Source organism: Alosa alosa, chromosome 4, assembly GCF_017589495.1.
Source record: "Alosa alosa isolate M-15738 ecotype Scorff River chromosome 4, AALO_Geno_1.1, whole genome shotgun sequence".
Taxonomy (NCBI): Eukaryota; Metazoa; Chordata; class Actinopteri; order Clupeiformes; family Clupeidae; genus Alosa; species Alosa alosa.
The window spans coordinates 11,266,287-11,286,486 of NC_063192.1; the positions used below are offsets into that span (position 1 = coordinate 11,266,287).

The following is a 20,200-nucleotide window of genomic DNA, read 5'->3' on the forward strand; positions in this document are numbered from 1 at the left end:
AGTTGCCATGGGAACAGGGTTTCCCCTCTTTCTCCTGTCACCAGGGCCGCCGGTGGTGCTTTGACAATGATGTCACCAGTGAACTGTTCAAATTATGTTTGCTCAGAAAGATAAGAGATCGACAGGGAAACATTGCAGAGAAGAATGTCCTTCCAAGGTTTCAGGTCATGTGCTGCTCCCTCCTCGGTGTATGTATTGCAAGTGGTATGATGGGGGCATTGGGTGGAACAGTCGTAATTAAATCTAGCATTTCTTTTTTCATGGAAAGGAAAAAACAATCATAAATCTGTTGCTTTTGCTGTGGTGTGGTAGATTCTTTCTCCTATTCAAAACAACCTTCAATCCCCAAACATGGCATAACCATAACATCTTCACCAGTGACATCAAAATCATAACAATATGAGTTCACATAGCAATACATAATAATGTTATTTAAAGCTATTGCTTCATGCGACCCATTTAATTTTAATCTGTTGTGGTACAGATGGTTCATCAAACTCAGTGTCATGTTGTTCTATGTGTAATCTCTGGAGGTATTTTTTTTAGAAATTTTAATACTTGCCCTGCCAAGACCCATAACACCAAATTAGACCTACAGCACATTGGGAACTAGAACCCTTGGGATGCAACCAGGGATGAGTTATGGACAAGTGCTAGAAGTTTTCCCTATTGCACAACAACATGCAGTGCACAGATTTGACAGCAGGGGGCAGTGCAAAGCTGCAAATGTTCTCTTATGAGGCAGACTTCAGGATGCTGATTTGTTTTTGGTTTTTTTACCATCTGAACATGTGTTTATATTTCTGCAAAGATGAAAAAGGTAAACTGAACTGTAACAGCATTCCATTATTTTCTGTTCTCTGCACAGTATTTCAAAATATGAAATTATTTTGCTTGAGACATGGGTCACATAGGTTCATCCCATCTGTGAATCCAATTTCGTATCTCTCTAAAGAAAAATGACTAGATTTCCTCTCAGACCATTCTTCTGCTCCAGTCTCAGGTGTGAAGAGCACACAAATGGTAGAAGTTGAAAAAAACGGAGAGAGACGGGGGAGGGGAAGGAGAGGAGTGAAGTGGAAGGGAGGGACCCTGACGAGGCAGTCAGTGTACATGTTCATTTTTTTTTCACTCCTCCCTTCCTCCACTCTCTCTCTCTCTCTCTCTCTCTCTCTCTCTCTCTCTCTCTCTCTCTCTGTGCCCTCTCCTCTTTTGGTCCCACAATCGACAGGCACTGCTGCTGTAGTGTGTGGACACATCGACCCTCTCTACATTAGCCTCCAGCATCACTTGGACTCTCAGTGCCAGCTTTCTTTTCTTCTGTCTCTTTTGTCTCTTCTTATCTTGTTCCCACGGGGGTACCCTCTACTCAACCCTCTTCTGCTTCTCTCTCTTCTCTCTTTCTCTCTGTCTTTCTCTTTCTCTGTTTCTCTTCCTGTCTCTCATCTCTGGTTCTCTCCATGCCGTTCTCCTGCAAACTCCTCTTTCAGACAGCAACATGGTGAACAGATAAGCTGGCTCGCTGGTGATCACCATGGGCTCGTGCCTCTGCAAAGGTCAGAAAGGTCAGTGCCTGTGTGTGTGTGTGTGTGTGTGTGTGTGTGTGTGTGTGTGTGTGTGTGTGTGTGTGTGTCAGTCTCTCCATTAGTCCTTGAGTCTGTCCGTAAGCCTGTCTGTTCTGCCGGCTGTCTCTGTATGTGCTGACCCGTAGGTTCTACCTCTCTCTACCTCTGTGTATCTGTGAACTGCGCTGGTATGTGTTTGTGTTGCAGAAATTGCAGCACATGGACACACTGTTTACACTCATCGTGCCTCTGTGCAGTTTAGCTTCATTCGTGGCTCTCACTTGATGCAATGCATTCACTGTTTATTAGTGCTTTACTGGTCAGAAGACTGGAAAACTGTAAGGCAAAGGCAAAGGTTATTGCTTTTATTCAAGCAAATGGCATGGAATGAATGGCATGAATGCCATGTTTTAATTGCCCAGTGCATGTCACTGTAGCATATACAGATGTCTCTCTCTCTGTCTCTCTCTCTGTCTCCCTCTCTTTCTCTCTCTCTCTCTCCCTTCACACACACCATAAACTGTCTCAGAGGTCTGATTAACCCCATTAGTATAGCTTAAAAACAGTGGACATCATCACCATGACAGCTGGAGCGAACTAGTGTAGCCTACTGCACGAAACGAAAGTGGTCTATCAGGTAGTCAGGTAAGTCAGGTAGAAAAGGTGGATGTCTGTGTCTGTACGTGGATCCCAAAAAAACATTCTGTATATGTCATCTTCAAAATCTGAGAGATGGTCTTCTAGTTGTTTGTGTCGGAAAATATTCTCTTGATTTAAATCAGTTTTCAAGTTCAATGAAACATGATATACAGTACATATTTACCTGTCTGTCTCTTGAGGTTAGATTAAATATAACTCCCCATAAAGCTATATCTGTATATGTTTCTTTATCAATGCTATTCTTCAGAACAGTATAAGGCTGTAGTTGCATTTGTGTTTGTGTTGAGACCGAGAGGGTTTGTAGCTCTCCTAGCGTTATCTGGCTGTGATACCACCTGATGAAGATGGGGATTCCACTCTGCGCTCTGGGTCCACGCTTATCTCCCTGCCCGCCTGTCAAGGGGGGATCTAATCTGGGATGAGGGCTGCGAAATGAACCTCTCAGGACGGCCCATCTTCCCTCTGAGCTCAGAGAGAGAAAGAGAGAGGGATCTCACACCTTAACCTAGATTGGCTTTGAAGGAAAACGGAATCTGTCCAATGTGTGCAGGGGGTGAACTGAAGAACAGTAGGTGAATAGAAGTCTAAGAGGTCCAGGGGCACTGAAATATAATTTATGATACCACTGGTGCGTGCATGTTTGTGTGTGTGTGTGTGTGTGTGTGTGTGTGTGTGTGTGTGTGTGTGTGTGTGTGTGTGTGTGTGTGTGTGTGCCTGACAGTGGGACCCACATAAACAGGGCCAGGGGTCCTCTGTGGGGTATCCTTCACGCTCTGTTAGCACCAGGCTCAAGGCTGATCTATAATATATGAGCGACAAAGACACAGATGAGGTGACGGGTTGCATGAGGAGCTCAAAGATGTTGTCAGAGATTGTAGACACACAAGGTCACATGTCTGTCCATGCACGCTAGTGTGTGGTGTGTGTGTGTGTGTGTGTGTGTGTGTGTGTGTGTGTGTGTCTGAAGGGAGGAGAGGATGATGGTTGACCTGGGGGTTTAGATATGAGATGACCTTTTCTTATGGGGCCCTGGGGCAAATGACACGCAGCACGGTGCAGGTTGTGATGACGAACAAATGCGAGTTCACTTTGGGATTCCCCTGGGGATGTGTTGTCAAGACAATTGGCTGTTGCCATGGGAACTGTGACATGCAACAGATGGGGAGTGATTCCAATCCATCCCGTTTAATATTGATGCAAACTTTTTTTGACAGACTATGTAAATAGGGCGCTGTGTGTGGCCACACACACACACACACACACACACACACATACACAGACACACAAATTCAATGTGATCATTTTTGGTCAGACACTTCTGTTCCTTGTGAGCAGAGATGGAGGACCACACACACACACACACACACACACACACACACCCAGAGGGAGCCCCCTTCCCTCCACCAAAGCCATTTATCAAACGCCTTGAGCATAACATTTAAAAAAGCCCAATTTAGGAGAAAATATGACACAAATCCTCCGTAAGCTGAGTACATCCCTTAGAACAGTATACACACACACACACACACACACACACACACACACACACACACACCAATAACAATTGCCACTAACCATTCTCTCTCTCTACAGAGCTCCAGGGTACTCAAATGTGTCCCATGGGAGACCTTCAGACGTATGCGGAAGGACAGCCCATTAACAAGGTGTGTTTAAGCAGTCATTTCACCTGTCTGCCTCACAGCTAAACAACCCTTAATTGCTAAACCAGGGAAAGCGCTTTTCCTCTCATCTCATCACCTGTACATCCTTCTCAATCACATTTCACCAAAGCAGAGGTAGGAAGTTGGTGTCAACGCAATCAATATTGCAATCACTCTCGCTTTCGCTCCGTATGCGCAAAATCTATAAATGAATCTTGCCATTCTAATTATCGCCTTCGTCACTCATTGGAGGAGAACATGGAGTGTGAAGAGAGAGGAGGGGAGGGGAGTTGTGAGCGCACAGGTGTGGGCTTAACGCTCCACGTTTGTCAAAACAGGTTCCATGATGGTGCACTTTGGGGGAATATGTTTCAAACGCATTCAGTCCAAAAGCACAAAACCCAGATCTAAAAGGGTGGTTTGTGTCATCTTATGCTGACAGTTGATGACTAACAAATGTCCTTGTAATGTCCATGGAAATACTTCTGTTAACAGCCACAAGTACGCTGTAATGTCTTTGTAATAGTCTGTGGTCTCCATGTGGTCTGTCAGACAAATGCAGTGATCTTCAGACATCCTGCCACAACAAAGCTCTTAATAAAAGGGTCAAATAGATGCTTAGCTGCAATCCCCTTTGAAAGAAAAGGATTGTCCCGCTATGTATGAAATTACATTATCCATCTGTGCAGGGTATTCATCAGCCTTACAATGGAGGCTTTGCTGATAAGAAGAATGGCAGTGGTTATAACATTGGCGAGCTGGCTACGTCCTCTCTGCAGGGTAAGGCCAGTGCTTGTGATGGACAGAGATGAGTCTGGTGATGTGGTTGTTGTTTCTGTGGTTGTTGTTGTTTTGCTCTGTTTTGTTTCAATTTGAAATCATTCATATGAGAAGGCGAAGTCAGTCTGTCTCCACAGGAGATTGCTAATGTAATTTTCCTCTCACTGTGCATGCCACTCTGACATAGACTCACACATGAGAACTCTCGGGGGCGCAAACATATGCACGCACACACACACACACACACACACACACACACACACACACACACACACACACCCACACAGACACACACACACACACACACACACACACACACACACACACACACACACACACACACACACACACACACACACACACACACACACACACACACAGACACATACACACAAAGTGCATACTCAGAAATGCAGACATACTGGCACACTAGCACACAATATATGGATTATTGAGATAGTTCTCACTCAGTATATTGACATTACCAGGTACTCACAGTTAACACTCACACATACATGCATGAGGAGCACAAAGGGGTTGTGAGGGATTGTAGACACACTCAAGGTCACCTGTCACGATGCATTGTAGTGTGTGTGTACGCGCGCGCGCGTATGTATGTATGTATGTATATGTATGTATATGTATGTATATGTATGTGTGTGTGTGTGTGTGTGTGTGTGTGTGTGTGTGTATACTGTATGCATATTCACACACCAGTTCATCTTCACCAGTTCACCTCATATACAGTATGTGTATGTACCATTGCCATTGACACACACACACACACACACACACATACACACCCTTTCTTCTCTTATCTACCATTTATCTTTCTCACACATTTGTGCCCTTTCCTTGGCAATGTGCACCTGTTCTCATTTTGCCTGGTTTCTCCAGCCTCCTCCAGGAACTTAATTACAGAGGATAATAATGTGTGTAATTTTTCCAAAGGAAAGGTCTTTTAATCCTGACAGTTTAATTATTAAGTCAATCAGGCTCCAATGAATATATTACAGGAATGTTGGTGGTGTTGGGCGGGGTAAGCCTCTCCTTGAGGATTCTGGCAAAGAAATAATCAGAAGAAGCAGTGACCGTACTAACATGGGCTGACATTAGCTGTCAGGATCTGAAAAACAATCGTCCTTGTGATACAAAATGTAAAACGAGGTTCGTGGCCATCCATGGATGAATGGATGCTGTGGTTGTCAGCTTTGGATATTGCTGGCAAGTTACCTTGGAGACATTTGTCTTCGTTTACCTTGGAGACAATTTAAACCAGGTCTCTCAAAGCCAAATGTTGTGTATATATTTCTAGTCAGTCTTGTCCATTTAAAGGAGAAATCCGGTGAATTTTCACATAGATCTATCTGCTGGAACTAGCAACTCGAGCTAGGTGAAACCGATTTTTTTATTTTATTTTTATTTTGTACCGACAGTACTCAGAGACCTCGAGAAACTGAGATCTATATGAAAAATTGCTGGATTTTATCCATAATGAGCTTTTGTCAGAAGTCACAAAACAAATTACACTCAAAGCTAACACCAGCCATTTCAACAATAAACAGAGACATACAATAATTATAGACTAAACTGTTGCCATAGACTGCAACAATCACGAATAACCACAGAGGCTACAGGACATCGAAAATGCATCGTGACGTGCCATTGCATGGCATCAAAGCTGTCCCCAGGGCAAACACACACACACACACACACATGCACCGCGTTTGCGCACAAGTCTGGGGTGGTAGGAAATCAGAATGTACTGTAGGCTGCAGTCTGTAGGTGCACACAAGGCATGTAATGGGGTGTGAGCTGCTTTTGGTTCATCCAGTCTGTGGCCTAATTCCCCAGTGCCACAGGTAACTCAGCACTCCAGTAGTGTTCAAAGGCAGTGGAGTGTATTGCAAGTGATGAAAATCGACCCTGTGACAAAACAAATATGTCTGTCAATAGTCAGCTCTATCCAGTCTCCACTCGCTTCAATATGATTTTCTCTCTTGAATGATAATTGATCCTTCACTATTATTTTCATTCCTATCTTCCCCCCTTGCTCTTTCTTTCTTTCTTTCTTTCTTTCTTTCTTTCTTTCTTTCTTTCTTTCTCTTTGTCATTCTCCAATCACTTGTGTGTGGCCCCAGGCCTGGTGGCTACGATAAAGGACCACATCACCAAGCCCACGGCGATGGCGCAGGGGCGCGTGGCTCACCTGATCGAGTGGAAGGGCTGGGGGGGTGACGGCGGCGCCGGGGGCAGCTGGTCTGGCTGGAACCAGCCAGGGGGCGTGGGCGCCGCCCTGCAGGAGGATCAGCAGCTCTACTCCCACCTGACCGATGAAATCAAGGAGGCACGCTTCGCTGCGGGTGAGACACGCTGCCCTTTAGTGACCAGCTAGAAGGTCTAGAACAGTTCACGTCTGCATAAGAAAACATGTAGTTTTTTTCTGTGAATAGTTTTGGATAAAAACATTAAATGGAATGTTCATCCTTTTATTGATTTAGTGTGTCATTCACTGTTTTCTCTTTAAGCGGTTGAAATGAATAGCAGGAATTGTGTGTTCAGAACTGAGGCCATGCAACCCACTTTTATGTCTGGCTTCAGGAAAACATAGCAACTGGCTCTCAATCCCTCTATGTCAACTCGTTTCGATGCCTCTCCTCTCTCCCCTCAGGGGTGGCCGAACAGTTTGCTCTCGCCGAGGCCGCCTTGAACGTCTGGTCTCCCCACGTCATCTCAGATCAGCCCACAGCTGAATCCGTCGCGCTGCAAGGTACGGCACAGCATGGCGTAGCCTGTTCTGTGAACAGTGAAAACACTGACTCATAAGTACCACATCCGCTGTCTGCTGCGAAACAACACAAGCTGCTGTCAGCTCGTGTGGCGAGGCGTGGGACTGCCCGCGCTGAGGATCTCTCCCGGTCTTCGCCTCGGCCCTCGGACTCGCATAATCATTTCATTGAGAAAGAGTAGGCTACCCACAAGGGCCAATTAGAGAGCTTAATAAAGTAAAGGCCTACTGGTCGGGGTTCAAACCGGCAACCCTCCGGTTACAAGTCCGAAGCGCTAACCAGTAGGCCACGGCTGCCCCCGTCTCAAAATGAATACAGAATCCATTATTAGTGATTATACCAATTTACAGCCTGTGATAATTGTTAAGGGGACCATTCAGTCTTCTAATTACAAATGTGCCAGTTTAGTGATGAAGGTGTTTTTTTTTTTTTTTGCTTTCGTCAGGCGCGGAGGGGCTCTTCCTGTCCCAGTTCTTGCTGGATGGTGGGAGCGTCGGGGTGCCTCAGCACCTCTACAGTGTTCACGTGGAGCCCAGCCCCGACGCCAGGTCCCTGGGGGTCCCGCCCCAGACTCGGTCCTGCTCCCCTGGCTCCACTCACATGCCCCTCTCACAGGTCCCGAGGACTCCCCAGGCGGAGGATAGGGTCCGGCACGTGGACAGCACCTCTCTATCCGAGGACGAGGTTTTCTACAACTAGGACTCTGACTGAAACAAGAGAAAGTTGAGTTGAAAGGACCAACGGCTCTGAGAAAGGTGGTGACACAGGACAGGAAATGTACAGGAAGTTGTGCGTTTCCGTGACGATCTCTCAGTTGGTGCACAAGTTCAGAGATGAGGTAATTCATGTTCAGTGACCCGGACAAGAAAGCGATTTTGTTAGTTCGAGCATGTGTGCAGACACGCTACCAATGCCAAACAGTTTTCTGAATAACGTCCTTGACAATGTTTTTATTGCTGCTTTTAAGTGTGTCAAATCCAGATTTTGATGGAAATCAGAATGTCTTTTTTACGGACTGTATGAAAAACTGTAAAATATATCTGTGAAGGTGTAGTATTAAACTAAATGTATTAATTACCCATGCATTCATTGTCAAGATTGTATGTGTGTGTGTGTGTGTATTTGTGTGTTGAATATTTGTGTGTGAAAAACTTGAAGTCCATGAACAGTCAGCCTCGACATTCAAGAGGCCAAGAGTGCTTCAACTTGTTATCCTACAGCCAGACACTTTTCAGACCCTTCGTCTGCAGCACTTCACTTGCATTCACAGAACACATTTCCTGCCAGGCTACCGTGCTGAAAGGAGGCCTGTAAAGACACAGCCATGGACCAGTGAACGGAATCTGTGCCTGCTCCTGCAGTCACATCCATCACCCTCTAAAATGGTTGAATGTTGCCACTTTTGAGGGCTTTGGGTTCACAGTTCAGAAAATTGTATCAAATATCAATATCACATATCAATGTGTGTGTCTGTGTCACTGTGGTGGCCTTGATATACAGACAACAAGACAGTGTATATATATATTGTTTATGTCTGTCTCCTCATTCATCTGCCCTTCTTTTTCCATTGTGTACAAAACCACATGGCTGTCTGTTTGCTTTGTATAGCGGAGACGTGATGTTGTTGGTTGTGGCTCTCTGCAGAGAGTAGCACCATTCTAGGCTCTCTTCATCCATTATGAGATGAGCCAGACAGGGGCAGGAATAACAATTATCTGTCTGCTTCCCTTCCATGATTAGCCTTCATTCACACCTAACTGGCGTCAGTAGGGGCACGGAGGAGAGAGAGAGAGAGAGAGAGAGAGAGAGAGAGAGAGAGAGAGAGAGACAGCAGAGCAAAATCAACAAGCGATAAAAGGTGAATGTGTGTGTGTACTCTATATGCAAGAAAAGGGGGGAGGGGGTTGAGGAACAATGGAACAAGACAAAGAGAAAGAGATGAGATAAAAAGAGAGAGAGAATAAGTGTATGTATATATGAGACAGAGAAAGAGAGAGGGAGAGAGCAAGTGATAAGTGAGTGAGCAGCGGAAGAGAGGGCAACACTGGGATGAGGTGAGGTGATAAGCGTCGGCCGCTGGATTAGTGTTATCTGCTGGGCCCCCTGGCTCTTTAAATAACGGACCGCCAAGTGCCACCACCTGCCTTGTTTCTCACATCATGTGGCCTTGATTTTGTAATACAGACAACACTCTGAATAGACTTCAATTGAAGCTATGGTGTAAGGCGAGAGATAGAGGGTCAAGGATGCTGGCGAGACATGATATAATCCACAGAAATGCCATATCAATGCCATATTTTACTGTTATGCACACTTTGTAATGACACCACATGATACAAAATGGGGGAGGTGGTAGTGTAGTGGTTAAGGAACTGGGCCAGAGTATAGTAGCCTAAAAGTTGTGGGTTCAATTCCCAGCTTCCACTGTTGTGCCCTTGAGGAAAGCATTTAACCCCAAGTTGCTCCGGAGACAAGGTAATCCTTTGTAATACAGTGGACATATGCAAGTCACATTGGACAACATGTGTCTGCTAAATGAATACATGTAAATCTACATGTGCAAGAGCTCCCCTAGAGATAGTGAGTTAGAAAGAAAGGTCAAACACTGACATTGAGGATTGATATACATAATTATTTGTGACTGTGCTGTTTATATATTCACTCTACCTCCAACAAACTCCTGGGTTGTCTCCTCAGGGACACAGGGTGGACAGGGTAGTCAAAACAGTGACAGTGTTTGGTTTGATTTCATCTACACAGTAATGTAGCTCATTTGTAATATTTTTTCCTGGTCTTCCAATCAGGTCTGTTATCACTTCTGTGTATTCATTAGACTGACACAGCTAGGGAACAAAGATAATGGCATCCAGTGCTTAATTTGTAAAGTGCGGGGTGGATCCGGCGACTCAAAACGGGGATTTGAGGTTACGGACCAACAACAAAAAAACCTGCGTACATAGCTGACTATAAAAAAAACTAAACAACGCGGTGTGTACACCAGGGCAATGTTTATTAACTTCAGAACTTGCAACACACTACACTGCACTGCATGGTGTAAAATGTAAAAAAAAAATTGCAACGATGACCACCCAGTAATCAATAATCAACTAGATACAGCGTGGAATGATTAGTAATTTCTGATTGACACATCTGAATACCTATCTGAACCCCTATTCCCCCCCGGACACCTCCCCCCAATCAAAACACATCGGAACTGACACATAATATGACACAGAGAGGGAGCCGAGGGGTATTTCACAAAGGCAGAATTAAGACATCCAAGATAAGTGATAAAGCGAGGTTTGACATAGCGTTGTCTGGTCATCCTAGCTAAACTCGTTTCACTAACGCCAATCCAAGATGAGTAGGAGCAACTATGTCAAGCCAGGTGTAAGTAATTCAGGATGTGTGCGCGTTCTCGTTTCTGCTCCAAAATGCCCACGGTTGGAATAAAAAAGACGCGGAAAATAGCGTCATTCACACAAAGTGAACAACCGCTTTTGATATAGACTAACAATGAAGTAAAGTTGTCTTTTCCTTTTGGAATGGGGAATCATGGCTATTTCTGTAAAACAGCGGGAGTAGGCATGGTAGACCAACTGAATGCAAATTGACGTACCCACGTGCGAGTGCTTTCTTGTCTCGGCACGCAACGTCATTAAGAAAGCGCTTGCCTCTGCAAAGATGCACATAGTATGATATACCTTAATATTATAGTTGAAAATACCTCCGAGAACTTGCCCCTCCACTTCCAATCAACTACAGTAGGCTATTCATCAAACGCCTATCAATAAAATAAGCAAACAAAGAGTACCTAGGCCTATGTTAATAGCCTAATTATAAGGCTATCACAATTAAAATAATAACTATATGGTAGTAGGCACACAATCTGTTTTGTTTTGCGAGCAAATACAATTAGCAAATAGTTTATAAATGGAATAAAGCTCCTAAAAAAATAGCACGGAGGTCTGATGTGAATGACAGCTAGCTGAACCAATAAGACGACATAATTACCATTAGAATTAACTTAGGCTGTTAGCCTGTGGGGTATACTACGAAGCACGTTAGTCATATCTAGGCTATGTAGACATATCGAGGCTTGACAAAGCCTTGACTCAGGGGTATACGTTAACCCTTAGAACCCTAAGCTGTTTTAGGGCATTTTCACTACCTTTATTCTTAAGGATTTATTCTGGTCATTTTAAGTGCCACACACACATATTACATATAGTTTTTTTCAGCAGAGTCTAGGCTATTCAGATCTGCCATAATGTCATGTATTAGTAATAGCATTGATTTTATTTCGATTTTTAAAGAATTAAAATACAAAAAGCATATTATAAAAATTATTATATTTTGACTTCATGTATTCATGTATCTCACCACAGCAAGCTCATAGCTCTACGTGCATTTCATGTGTGTGTAGGACAGACTGTCCTGAATCAGGCAATATAATTGCCATGTTGGATGGATACTCTGGGGCTGAGCAATTTACAGAAATATATGGTGTGTGATTTACAGAAATAAATGCCATTTTTTATTTAGTGATGAAAAATTACCTTTCTGCGCTCCATATCTGTGGCACGAACTGATCTGACCTGACTTGACCCGAGTTTGCGTGTTAGCCTGCGTGTGGCTATGGTGTAGGCACTCATAATGATTCTCAACTTATTACTGCATTGTCATGAACAAAGTAAAGGCAAAAAGGTGTTTCTTTGTTGAACAAATTGGGATGCAATGTGAGCCTTGAATTGGATGCCATGCAGGAATTTGCTAGGATCTCAAAACCGGATTATGAACATGCTTTGCCATAGAGAAACACACGATAGCGTTGGATTATAAACATGCTTTGCCAAAAAAACAGACAAAAACGTGGGGTAAGTCCAGCTATATGAAGTTATTATTTTGCTGTCACTTCATCTGTTTTATAACCCAGAAGGATGTACTTGGTATCAAATGATAGCTCTGTGTCTCCTCTCTCATCTGACATGCGTGGCATATCTATCCGATCACGGGTTCGCGAGTAATTCAAACGAGAGTAATGGGTGCGCAGGTGAACACAGAGAAGTATAGACAGTTAATATGATGCAATTTAATTTCATGATTTTTTTTAATTTTCATACTTGATCGTACAGACAAGTGTGTAGTCTCGTTGGAAAGCCCCACTTCTACGGTTCCGGAGCAATGTGACCGAGAAGAAAGGGTGTGTTTTTTGACGCACTTTGCGTCAATCGGGTTCTAACGGTTAAGTAATACTACGATTGCAGTTATATGATATATTTGTCAAACTAGGCTTTCAGCTCAGATCTGTGCGCGTTCTCGGTGTTGGGATGACTTTGGCCAATCGTGTAACGTGGAGACGCACAAGACCGCCTCTATTTAAAAACAATTACTTCCGCATTCATGAGCGATAGCTTAATCAAAGATGGTTGATTACGAAGATACTGCATGAGAGGCCATTTCCTGTCCCTGGAAATTTATGCAAATAGGGTAGCAGTACACGCCCGCGCACATTTATGCAGTGATTGGCTCTCTTTTTAACATTGAGGTCTATGGCAGAATCCAAGAATGATTCATTATCTTTGGCTTAATCTACACTGCGGTCATTTTTTGTGTCTAACCTATAACATCAAATAAATCAATTGTCATCAGTTGTTGTATGGTATGCACGTCCATAGTGGGATATTTGCACACACTGCCCTATTAAAGCGCATTCGAGATCCAAAATGTTAGTAGAGGCGGAGCTCCATGCACCTGTAAGATATATGACAGAATCCTACACGTGAGATAAACTTAGTTTTTAAGACAATTGATTGGTCAGTGTGTGGTAGATTACACGATTTGAGCTATAACTTAGCACATAACCTCCTCCCGACCAGGTTTGGTTGACAGCATAAGACACCATGGTGATATAGCGACACTAAAACAGATCCACTTTCGTGTCACAGCATAGCCTGGCTTTGAGCGCAACATACCTCGCTAACCCACTAATCGAGATTCGTAGTACACCCCACTGGTCGGGACCAGGCTAGGTGCAGAGAATAAATCCCCATGGTAATTTATGTGCCATCTCTTTTGTGAAACCAAGTCAAGGCTAAATTCATCCAGGATAACCTAAAAATCCCAGCTTAATCCCTTATCTAGGTTTTGTGAAATACCCCTCGGGAGACACAAACACTCACGCGCACACACACAAACACCCACAAGCGCACACACAAACACCCACAAGCGCGCACACAGACCGGGAAAACAGGAGATACAGGGGAACCAACCAACAAAACAGTCCAACAAGGGGCTAATAGCCTCGGCGCTAAAGTATGCTATATATTGCAATGATGACCATCCACACCCAGTAACCAATGATCAACTAGATACAGCGTGGAAGCGCTATTTCTTCCTACCGTAGCCTAGGCCTACTTGTCCAAAATGGCCCATACAGCATCCAGACCCCCGGCCTCCACTACCCTGCTTCTTTCTCTACACCCATGTCCTTTAGAAATCCATGACCTCGCGAAAGGGGTTGAACCGGGCAAGCGGCGGGCCGACAAGGCAAATGGGGAGGAGATGGTAGAGGTGGTATTCCCTGAAAGCCCTGATGACATTCCGCGGGCTATCGATGCAAAACTGCTGGCAGAGCGTCTCAACTTCTCTCTCCCCCAACAGCGCGTCACCCTCTTGTGGCCAATATTGTGGATAAAGTATAGCCTGGCGAGCCAGACCCACATTAAAATGTAGGGTCTGGGCACTCACTGTTCGCAGTGCTCAGTCCGAGGGGCGGGATAATCAGTTGTCTTTCAAATTCCCTCTGCACCAATAGGGACGAATCTGATATTTGTTTTCAAGTAGCAGGGAATTCAAGCCAAACCGTTGCAACTCTGCCATCAATCATTATGTTAAGCCCACCAAACGACTCTATACACGATTTCTGTGCCCTGATTAAGTTTCGATTTCTGGAGCTCACAAGCCAACGGAGAGTTGCTAGACTAGCCCTGGCAGCTGCCGCTAGGGGCGCGTCTAGATTTCTAGGCTAGATAAAGCACTTTCATATACTCGATTAGCTTGTTGTATCCTGTTTGGTCTTCCCAATTTCTAAAGACTAATAAGAAAGATATCAACATTGAACACTACATAAACAGTAATTTATTTATTTTTCGTTTAGGCGATTTATTTTTTATATTGACGTAAGAGTTGACGGATCCAATAAAAAAGGTTCCGGATCCAACGTCGGAGGTGTTCCGGCTCAAATTAGGCCCTGGGCATCCAGTAATAAAAAGTATTTTTTTTAATCTTATGCATCTTATGTGCTGCAGGCTGCAGAGATGCACAAATGAATGATATCAACCCACATCTATCAGCAACCGTATGGCTAACCCCCGGAGCAATAAAACAGAGAGAGATGTAAAGGGTTGACTGAGTCATAACACCAAATTAATCGACAGCACTCTCATCTGTTCTTCATCTAATTAAAAGATCCGAGGCAGAGGCACAGTACGGATCAATAGCAATATCAACACTTAGCTTGGATGGAAATTATTATTATTTTTCTCTGTCATTTTTTATTTTTTAAGAGAGCCCTTAGGGGGAGAAATTATTTCTCTATAATAATCGCAAGATTGTGATTGGATTTCATCCTTTTCAGCCATTTAGTGTTTTGATGTGTCTTTGGCGAATTCTTCTATTATTCTCTTTATCTATGGGGGAGAAAAACATTATGATTGTTATGGTATATTTTGTGTTACAAGAGTATATGTATGTATATATATATATATATATATATATATTCTTTAGTTATAATTTATTAGTTAATTAGTTACATGTAATATAATATGAAAATGTGTGTGTGTGTGTATATTTACAGAAAGCCTCACTCGTCACCTCTGACCATGTGATGACCCCAACCAGCCTCCCCCTCTCGGTCACAAACAAACACTGCTCACGCACAGCTCCCAGCACAGAATAGGCCTGCAGAGATGTAGAGTAGACCCAGAGTAGACACATCACCTGCTGTTTACTGCGCCAGCTTTCCCACACAGACACTCTCATTGAACTCAGTCATTAGCATGCTATCATGTAGCTCACCTGCTTTATCGTGGCCTCTGTAGATAGCTGGATTTTTACTGGCTGAAAAGTGCATTGATCCACCAGTTTCTTATCCAGTCCCTGAAAAACAGATATTTTTTGTTTATTCAACAGAGTAAAACAAAGGGAACGAAATCCTTTCTTTATGATTACAAAACCCGTAAGCAGCTTCTGTCTTGCGTGAAAGAGGTGAGTTTGTTATTGTTTTTGTTATGCTATGTAAGTATTGATTTGCTCCTCTCACTTCAGTAACACATGAAGAAAAAAAACAAGTCCAAAACCTTTCCTGCACTTACCCGTTCTCCACGGCCATGCAGAAAAGCCTCCAGCTGCATTCTGCTCACAGAGCCCAGCAACACACCGCTCTCTGGGACAAAGAGGGGAGCAGGTGACCAACCGCGATAAGCACGAAATCTCCACCGGTTACTCAGACTCTCATCTACCTCCCTTCCTCTCTCCCGTCCAGCCGACATGGTAAACAGCAGCCATGACTGTACTGCTGTTTCACGCTAAGGTTATTTCTTTCTTGTCCTGTGTGGGTCTGTCGGCTGTCTCAATTGGCTCTAGCTATTTCTTAAAATGGCTCTCCCTTCACTATATCCCAGATGCCTTCACCAATATACTGTTTTTGTTGTTGGTGCCAGTGTCTAGATCCCCCAGAGCCAGCCTCTTCTGTTTCTGACAGATGAAATGGGGTGAGGCTAATTTGGAGATTAACTGACCGTGAGAGTCCACTACTGGAAAAATCATCTCAGTGCTTGAGTGAAGAAGCTTCTCAACGCTGGTTGCCCCTTCCTGGCTCTCCAGCACAGCTGTGGGGACTTGCACAACCTGCCCCAACTGCACAGACAACAGCCTAGAAAAGACAATTGTTCATGAAATCAATGTCTCCTTCAATGTGACAGTTGTGAAATGGTCTCTTTTGTGGTCAAACAACTATGAATTTGGGATTGATGTCTTGTGTATTCTTGCATTCAGTACAGTGCAGAAATAAGGCCCAAAACAACTAGTAATGCTTACCTGATGAGCTAGTGGTTGGGCTTAAAACCACTCTATCATTTTTGTCTATGTGTATGTATTACAATTCGATATTAATGTTTGAGGCACATGCTTTGGACAGGTCCTAAGCAGTGACAGCCAGGAATCGAACATACAAACTTTCTTGCTTCTGCATGCTAGCCCAGCTCCTTAGCCACTACCTTCTCCCTACAACACACTCATTTTGTCCATCTATTGTTTAATGTCTTGTTTTAATTTGATATCAATGTTTCAGGCACGTACTTTGGACAGGTCCTGAGTAGTGAGGTAGGGTGGGGCAGCTTCTTAACGATTGCGATGGCATCGTAGAAGGACGGGCAGTGGCGGGCACGAGCTAGTGCGTTGGCCAGCAGTGTGGCGAGCAGGATGGGCACGGCGTGGGTGTGCTGACCGGTCAGCTCCAGCGCCAACAGGGCGGGCGAGAGCGTGTGAGTCACGGCTCCCGAGAACGCCGCGGCCCCTGTTGACACACAGCATCCACGTGGTTGTCAAGGACAACCACACACACACACACATACACCACACACAAATACAGATACACTCACACACACCATACACACACTCACAGCAACAGTTTCCCCGGCTGTGCGCCTTGAGTCATCGGCTGGCACTCGATTTGTCTGAGGCCAGTCAGGATAAAATGTGTGTTTACCGGCTAAAGCGTAGCCCCCTGGGTTTATGTTGCGCGCTGTCCCCTGTGAAGAGGCCCCATTTGTGGAGGCGTGAGCCAGGCCCTCACCCATTAACCGCCCCACGGCAGCACCTGCAAAACAAAAACAATATAAACATCGTCCAACCCCAGGGGAACCCTGTCAGTGACGATTTGGGTCATTTTGAACAAAAATACATATTTTATGAGCGTGGGAAGTGACAGTAATGAAGTCAGTATGATAAGCATTGTGAGTAAAATGCTGTGAACACTGAAACAGTATTTACAGTTACTTCTTGCTTACCATAGATAAAGACAGGCATGAAATATCCAGCGGGAAGAGGTAAGGTACAAGCCAAGACCAGCATCCACAGCTTACCCCAGGCAGAAAGACACGGTGTCATTCCATAGAAACAAATCATGTGGGTAAATTAATCAAATTTCATAAAGTGTCATCATCAGGTTTCAGTGTTGTGTGCAAATAGTTGACTTTGTGCATTTCATGTTCTGGCAATACCTTCATGAAGAGAAACACTCCTAGCGTGGCATAGATAGTGGTTCCAGATGGATTCCATGCTTGCCAAAGAGAATCTCCAGTCCCCTGTGGTACTGTTGCATTCTGGGAAACCATGTACCACTGTGTTTCTTCTAACAGTGAAGAAAGGAGCTGGTTCATGGAGAGCTGAGATGTATGGGGGGCAGAGAGATGAAAGAAGATAAAAGAAGGGTCCCCATACAGGCATGCTTACAAATAGACACACAAAAACACGCACACACACAGACAGAGAGAGAGAGAGAGAAAGAGAGAAGAGAGGAGGTAGAGAGAGAGGGAGATGAGGTGTTTTTTGTCAACTTGGTTCTGCAAATTCACCTTGGCAGCCATGAAATGTCCAGCAGACAAAGGGAACGTTACAGACGCCAGGAGGAACACTACACCAGCAGAATATAATGCTTTCCTAGCAGACAAAACACACACACACACACACACAGAGAGAGTACACTAACTAAATGAAAACAAAGTCAGCAGATTTAGTTGATTTAATCTAGCTGCCATGGTTATATTTAGGAGCTTCTGTCAAAGGTTGCATATGAATAATTTCTGGTGAATTCATCAAAGATGTAAGAAGATGCTCAACTCAGTGGCAATAATTTTGGAGAGGACTGCGTTGGTTCTGGTAAACTGCAGGATCCAGCGATGACAGAGCAAATACACACGGCTCAAAGCACCACACAGCATCCTGAACCGACATGAGGGGAAAAAAGCTTGGAAAGTGAATAGAGTCCCCTGACAATATCCAGTTGTTGCTTCAGGCAGACTGGAGTCTGTAATGCAATTCAGGAAATTGAAGACAGAATCTGACACTTCCTTAATAAAACTGTATAAACAATTTATGTCAGGAGGGGTATGGCTCTGAGCCAAAACAAAGTAATATTAATAATGATAAGCATTCACTAAAAGCTGCTACTTTACTGTGTTGAACAGGAGGTTTGACATTGGAATAGAGAAGTGAACCCGGAAGGGTGGGGTGTTTTGTTTGTGGTTCTCTAGACTTACCCCAAAACAGCAAATGCCAGTATCTCAGCAGGTTGGAAAGGCAGGTGAGTGGAGTAAGTGGTCTTAAACAGGGCCTGCACCGTCTCTGCAAAAGGCACCAAAAAACACAGACGACTTATCGTCAGCGTCTCACCACAGCCATTCCACCCCCCTCACCTTTTAAGAGGGGGGAACTGTAATAAATGATGTGATTATTTTCAATTCAATACAGACAGAATTCAATTAGGTTTGAACCCCTTCAGTGTTTCATTACAGCCTCTGGGGAGATGAGGGCCTGTGAGCGCTGATTCGGTTTCTGAAATGAGATTATGCCACCCCGGCACTTTCAGGCCATCCGCCCAACAGGGGGCGCAGTCGGGCGAGCGGCTCCGGAGGGGGGAGGCGGGTGGTGTCCTTACTCACCCTGCTCCCCGCTGCCGACAGACAGCAGGCGGAAGGCGAGCGCTCCACAGGCGGCAGCCAGCATGCTGGGGTAGTAATCTCTCAGCGCGTAATGGGTGCCCGTCACCTCCATGCTAAACAACACGCCTGGGATGGAGAGGCAAAGATGAGGGATGGGGAGGGGGGCAGAAGGGGTGTGTGTGGGGAGGGGCAGAAGGGGTGTGGGGGGGGCAGAGGCCAGAGGGGCAGTGCGATGGAAAAGAGAAGAAGAATAGATGTGGAAAGAAAGAAAGAGAAAGAGAGCGAGAGAAATTGGACAGGGAGAAGAGAAAGCAGGGGAAAATGCAGAGAAGAAATCGAAGCAGAAGCACATAGTATTGCATATCAATTTTACACATGATTGACCACCAAACTGATGGTTGACATCAACAAGAAGCTTCTCTGAATTCCAACGAAGAGACAGACCCAGCACTTCCGCTGGGTTCACTCAGTCCTACCACTGATGGGGGCGCCGAAACAGCTGGCCACGCCTACAGCAGCAGCCACCACCAGCATCTCTTGTTTAGGTCTCCCCTTAGGAAGGAAAGAAAGGACAGGTAAGGGCATTTATGTGCAAGAGCAGAGGCATTTATCGACATCATGGATGCTGAGTTTCACACTCTCGCATTGCCATTCCTTTCAACAATGTGTTTGTAATGAATACCTCTTTCACTCCTGCAGCAGAGGCACACAGACGGTGTAAATATGCGCCCAGCATGGTCGATAAGTGGACAAATGGACCCTGGTGAGAATGGCAGTGGGCAGACGGAGCAGAATTGGTGGAAAATGGGAAGGTAGTGCAAATAAGTGGGAAATAACAACTCAATTTTAAAAAAATGTCTTGAGTGCATGTCTGTGTCTTTATGTGTATGTGTTTGTTTGTCTGCGTATGGCTGTGAGTGAGAAAGAAGAAAGCAAGAGAGAGAGAGACAGAGAGAGAAAGAAAGAGAGAAACAGTGTGTGTGTGTGTGTGTGTGTGTGTGTGTGTGTGTGTGTGTGTGCAG

At 44.6% G+C, this 20,200-nt stretch overlaps 2 protein-coding genes across 10 annotated transcripts in view; one reads left to right on the forward strand and one right to left on the reverse strand.

Moving 5' to 3' along the window:
* The first annotated feature begins 1,188 nt into the window (after nt 1-1,188).
* Nucleotides 1,189-9,291, forward strand: fam131c (family with sequence similarity 131 member C). Of its 2 annotated transcripts, none has more exons than XM_048241632.1 (6): nt 1,189-1,556; nt 3,819-3,889; nt 4,576-4,666; nt 6,808-7,029; nt 7,338-7,436; nt 7,901-9,291. In XM_048241632.1, exons 1-6 carry the CDS (start codon nt 1,535-1,537, stop codon nt 8,152-8,154), a joined length of 759 nt encoding a protein of 252 aa, XP_048097589.1. In that variant the 5' UTR covers nt 1,189-1,534; the 3' UTR covers nt 8,155-9,291. The 2 variants fall into 2 exon arrangements, with proteins under 2 accessions (XP_048097589.1, XP_048097588.1); XM_048241631.1 differs by having other exon boundaries at nt 1,190-1,565.
* clcnk (chloride channel K) overlaps nt 6,420-20,200 on the reverse strand; it is a 16,675-nt gene continuing 2,894 nt past the window's right edge. For 5 of the 8 annotated variants that reach the window (XM_048241624.1, XM_048241628.1, XM_048241626.1 and 2 more), the window contains 17 exons: nt 19,861-19,938; nt 19,655-19,730; nt 19,179-19,304; nt 18,777-18,861; nt 18,358-18,459; nt 18,093-18,177; nt 17,739-17,903; nt 17,526-17,595; nt 17,225-17,335; nt 16,816-17,032; nt 16,257-16,390; nt 15,831-15,901; nt 15,535-15,615; nt 15,331-15,417; nt 7,250-7,463; nt 6,876-7,082; nt 6,420-6,592 (listed from right to left, as the gene is read on the reverse strand). In XM_048241624.1, coding sequence (XP_048097581.1) covers nt 7,395-7,463; nt 15,331-15,417; nt 15,535-15,615; nt 15,831-15,901; nt 16,257-16,390; nt 16,816-17,032; nt 17,225-17,335; nt 17,526-17,595; nt 17,739-17,903; nt 18,093-18,177; nt 18,358-18,459; nt 18,777-18,861; nt 19,179-19,304; nt 19,655-19,730; nt 19,861-19,938 — 1,557 coding nt within the window. In that variant the 3' untranslated portion in view covers nt 6,420-6,592; nt 6,876-7,082; nt 7,250-7,394. Of the gene's footprint in view, nt 6,593-6,875; nt 7,083-7,249; nt 7,464-14,413; nt 15,147-15,311; nt 15,418-15,534; nt 15,616-15,830; nt 15,902-16,256; nt 16,391-16,815; nt 17,033-17,224; nt 17,336-17,525; nt 17,596-17,738; nt 17,904-18,092; nt 18,178-18,357; nt 18,460-18,776; nt 18,862-19,178; nt 19,305-19,654; nt 19,731-19,860; nt 19,939-20,200 lie in introns of those variants that run through there. The other 3 variants (XM_048241625.1, XM_048241630.1, XM_048241629.1) reach the window with 3 other exon arrangements.

What these genes read in the sequence shown, in the direction of transcription:
- fam131c (XM_048241631.1), top strand. Translation starts at nt 1,535, where the DNA reads ATGGGCTCGTGCCTCTGCAAAGGTCAGAAAG. An exon ending in CCTCTGCAAAGGTCAGAAAG is followed by an intron (nt 1,566 to 3,818) that starts GTCAGTGCCTGT and finishes CTCTCTCTACAG; the next exon opens with AGCTCCAGGGTACTCAAATG. An exon ending in GGAGGCACGCTTCGCTGCGG is followed by an intron (nt 7,030 to 7,337) that starts GTGAGACACGCT and finishes CTCTCCCCTCAG; the next exon opens with GGGTGGCCGAACAGTTTGCT.